This window comes from Tarenaya hassleriana, unplaced genomic scaffold (genome assembly GCF_000463585.1).
Source record: "Tarenaya hassleriana unplaced genomic scaffold, ASM46358v1 Cleome31, whole genome shotgun sequence".
In the NCBI taxonomy this organism is placed as follows: Eukaryota; Viridiplantae; Streptophyta; class Magnoliopsida; order Brassicales; family Cleomaceae; genus Tarenaya; species Tarenaya hassleriana.
The window spans coordinates 960,219-964,356 of NW_010966274.1; the positions used below are offsets into that span (position 1 = coordinate 960,219).

Sequence of the window (4,138 nt, forward strand, 5' to 3'; positions counted from 1 at the left end):
GCCTTTTCCCTGTCTTTTTTTTTTTTTTTTTTTTTTTTTTTTTTTTGGTGGGTAGGATGCTTTTGGTGTTTGTTGTACAATTTAATTACTGTGGAAATGAAATGAGACTACGATGTTTTGAACCTATATATGTAGGATGAATATCGGTCCAAACTAGGGGTACCCATTTTGGTTATTAACCGAATAATCGAGACGAACCAAAGCGAATAAGATATAACCGTACCCGAACCGAACACAATATCAAAACCGAATGGTTATGATTTCCTTAAATCCGAAAAAACTGAAACCGAACCGAATATAAAAGATAACCGAAAAAACCGACAATTTTTCTTTGAAAAAATAAACTTTTACCGAAACCAAACCAAATTCGAATCGAAAAATAATTGAACCGAACCAAACCGAACCGAAATTTATATAAAAACCAAATGGTTAAAGTTTTTCTATAACCGAAATAATCAAACCCGAATACAACGAAACCGAACCCGAACCCGAACCAAAACCCCAATTGACCACCCCTAATCCAAACATTTAAAAAAAAAAAGAATTGAAAAATGTCAGTAAAGAAAGGGTTTTGAATAGTAAAAAGAAAAGGATAAGACAATTAAAAAGGGTAAAAGAATATGAAAAAAACCAAAGAAAAGAGGAAGTATGATATATACAATGAACAATTTATATAATTATAAAAAAATATTGGGAATGGGTAATAATACTGCCACAGGGTTTGCGGTTTTTTACATCAAAGCGAGTCCACAGTACAGAGATCATGGCCTGTTGTCCGAAGATCCTCATAGTCATAGGCTCCCTCGGTTAGGCGCCAGCTCAGATTCTACGGTTCAGATGAATGGAATCAACTCCAAAAGCTCAGATTCTACGGTTCAGATTAATGGAATCAACTCCAAAAGATCCGAGGCATCGGATCTCTCGACGAGCCGGCTCGCTGGATTCGGGACAGACATACGACTCCCTAGGTGATCTCGCCTGCGAAGATTATGTCGAAGATGTGTTGAACTGCAAAAAGATTACACTAGAGCCGTGAGAACATAAAAAAAAAACTCCGAGATTTGGTCTGATAAGGACAAGAAAACAGCATCTCAAGGTTTCTATATATATAAGATTAAGTGTACCTTCTTCTTTCTGGATGTTTGGCTGATCTACCACGAGTTGTTGGAGCGCTGTGAGATCGCCCGGACTGAAGTTCCCCATCATTCAACCGAGCAATAAATGCATAACCCGAAAGAACTCATTAGCATACACTGTCAGAGGTATGAACTCGGGTAAGAGATGCATAATCCTTTTGCTCGTTTTTCTTCAGTACCTTGAGTTGACAACGGCATGGGACAGTGAGGAAAACAATGAAGATTTCAGAAGGTACCTGAAAGGTTTTAACAGCTCAGACGACCACAATGTAATAACAAGCTTTCGATGTTTGGACAAAGGAATTCTATAATGTTTCTTACTCGGACCGATGCATGTCATAAAGAAGATAAAGCCCGTTTAGGCAATCTTCGATGCAAGGATTTACTCCAATCCGATGTTGCAGCTGTTTCTTGCTCAGTTGGTTAGAGCCGGTTTTTACTAACTGAGCCGCATCCCGATGAAGCTTCTCAAATGCCAAAGCACTGACCCTGAATTCCTCCCTGCAGGTTTATGCACAGATTCAAACAGAAAGCAAAGCATAAACTCCAAACAAAGAGCGTGGCATTGTTCTTCTTTGGTCTCTTTTCCATGTTCCTACACAGTTTTCAGATTAGACCTAATAAACTTACAAAATCTTTCTCATTGAAAGCAAAAGAGTCTCCAGTTGATCCATCTGCTTCTTCAAAACTGCGTCTTCGATCTCTGATATGCATTTCAAAACCCCATAACACCGAGAATCTTGAATATCCTGCATGGGCAGCCAATCACATATATCATGATTCCCGATGAAGATAAAAACAAAAAAAAAAAAATTCTCGTACAAACAGAAACAAAGCAATACATGTAATCTGAGGATGATAGAAGAAGCGTTTCTGAAGAGCGAAACGAATCGAAGTTGAAAAGCTTCCCACTTTTCCATCTCGCTTTGGGCCTTTCGGAACTTCTGCTGGTATTTCTTGATTACAGCTTCCATGGAAACCCTGATTTAGATGCAATTGCGGTCGGAACCGAAATCTAAGGTGAAGAAGGCCTTGACCAGACAAGGATGTAAAATCTACAAAACTAGCTTTTGAAGAAGTTATTGGTCCTGGGATCCTACGAGGATGTGAACAGTACCGAAGTGACGGATAATGCAATCAAATGAATGACAGAGAGAATAATGATCCGAATTATATATACGCGCACACACACATTATACATACACATACACATTATGCATACATTACACATACGGAATATATATACACATACAGATTATACATACACATACATATACACAATACACATACAAAGCTTAAACAGTTAATTTCCCACCATGTTATTACAGAAACAACACCAAAGAGGAGGGAGACATCATTAACTACCCAGAAACAATGAAGCAGAGATTACAAATACGCATACATACATACAAAGCTCCTCTCTCGGTCTCGAACAGAGATCACACACACACGTCACATACACAACACATACACATACACAAAACGGACTCGAAGGCAAAGGAAGTAAACTCACAGTGAGAGTCCGAGACCCAGAGACGAGCGTCGAATCAGAATCGACGGAGGAAGAAGAACCCTGCACACAACAACAAGGAAATCGACGGTGAGAGACGATTTCGGCGGCGGAATCGACAGAGATGGAGTCAGATACAGAGGAGGGCCCGAGACCCAAAACATAGAGTTGAAGCAGAGAGATATACCTGGAAGGAAAGGAGAGAGTCGACGGCAAAATCGGCGGCGAAGGGAGAAAAAGAGAAGATAGTCAGGTCTCGAGGAGTCGAGAGAGGCGAAGAGAACAGAGATGTATGAGAAAGAAAGTGAGAAAACATGTAAGAAACCCTAATTTTCTTTTTTTGAATGCTCAGATCGCCAACTCGCGCTTGGACTCTGGTTCGCAGCGAGTTGACTCAGTCCGTTTTTCTTTCTCATATTTTCCCAACTCGACTCGGTAAAAAACGAGTCAACCTCAAACAGCCTCGCGAGACTCGTTTGCCCATCACTCATTCAGATGCTATTATATCAAAAATACATTTACTTTATATTTCAACACATATCATTTTTCAAGTGTGATCATACGACACATATAATTTAAAATATAGTATGGTCATATTTTGATCTTATTGATTATAACGTTAAATTTATGGTGATCACACTAATTCATTATTTTTATACATTGTATATCTTACTAATCATTTGATCAAAACATCATAAATTTAACGTTATAAGTAGTGAGATTGAAATATGACCGCACTATATCTTATCTCAGGTCACATGATCATAATTAGAAAAAGATATGTATTGAAATTAAACTAGTAAAGTAAGAGTATTTTTTATAATGTCCCGATTCAGATTCAGAACTACCAAAATCTCATATATATTGTTACTAACACTAATTGAAGCAATATTTAAGATGTTAAACCGAAATATTCGGTAATATATCTATCCGAATTGAACCGTTAAAAAATCCTTGCATATAATGTCTTTAGAAAATCTAATACCCTAAACAGAAACAAATGAATATTAAAAATAGTTACTCACCTTATAATCATAAACTTTTTAAAAAGTTCAGTATAGATAACCTTTGTAATTTATATATAAAAGCATGAATTTTAGAAATTTTACAATATTTTTGTCAAATTGGTAAGTTTATGATTTTATGTGAAAATTATAAAATTCATAAAAAAATAATAAATATATGAGAATATGGAAAGTTTTACAAAGTTTAATATTTTATATATAAAATTATAAAGTTTGTGATTTTATATGAGATTTTAATAATTCATAATTTTTTTGACGATTATTTTAATTAAAAATTCTGAAAAAAAATTAAAATTTATTTATAAAATATATTCTTAATATAAAATTGTTTATATGAATCTTGCTTATTTTAAAAAGACAATGAAGCTGTGGAATTGTCATGTGTTTATATAGTGAGTATTGTTTTAATAGTTAATTAATTTCATCTCATGATTTTGGTAACTCAATCTACGACTATTTGGGGTGGT

At 35.5% G+C, this 4,138-nt stretch overlaps 1 protein-coding gene across 1 annotated transcript; it reads right to left on the reverse strand.

The window, feature by feature from the left end:
- Window positions 1-636: 636 nt before the first annotated feature.
- On the reverse strand, window positions 637-3,089 carry LOC104820569 (uncharacterized protein At5g43822). Its single transcript, XM_010551054.2, has 8 exons — window positions 2,834-3,089; window positions 2,650-2,709; window positions 1,979-2,117; window positions 1,767-1,885; window positions 1,458-1,637; window positions 1,316-1,372; window positions 1,125-1,189; window positions 637-1,008 (listed from the first exon to the last, which is right to left on the reverse strand). Exons 3-8 carry the CDS (start codon window positions 2,108-2,110, stop codon window positions 965-967), a joined length of 597 nt encoding a protein of 198 aa, XP_010549356.1. The 5' UTR covers window positions 2,111-2,117; window positions 2,650-2,709; window positions 2,834-3,089; the 3' UTR covers window positions 637-964.
- Window positions 3,090-4,138: the final 1,049 nt, after the last annotated feature.

What these genes read in the sequence shown, in the direction of transcription:
- LOC104820569 (XM_010551054.2), bottom strand. Translation starts at nt 2,110, where the DNA reads ATGGAAGCTGTAATCAAGAAATACCAGCAGAAGTTCCGAAAGGCCCAA. An exon ending in CATGCCGTTGTCAACTCAAG is followed by an intron (nt 1,190 to 1,315) that starts GTACTGAAGAAA and finishes GGGGAACTTCAG; the next exon opens with TCCGGGCGATCTCACAGCGC. An exon ending in AAACATCCAGAAAGAAGAAG is followed by an intron (nt 1,009 to 1,124) that starts GTACACTTAATC and finishes ATCTTTTTGCAG; the next exon opens with TTCAACACATCTTCGACATA.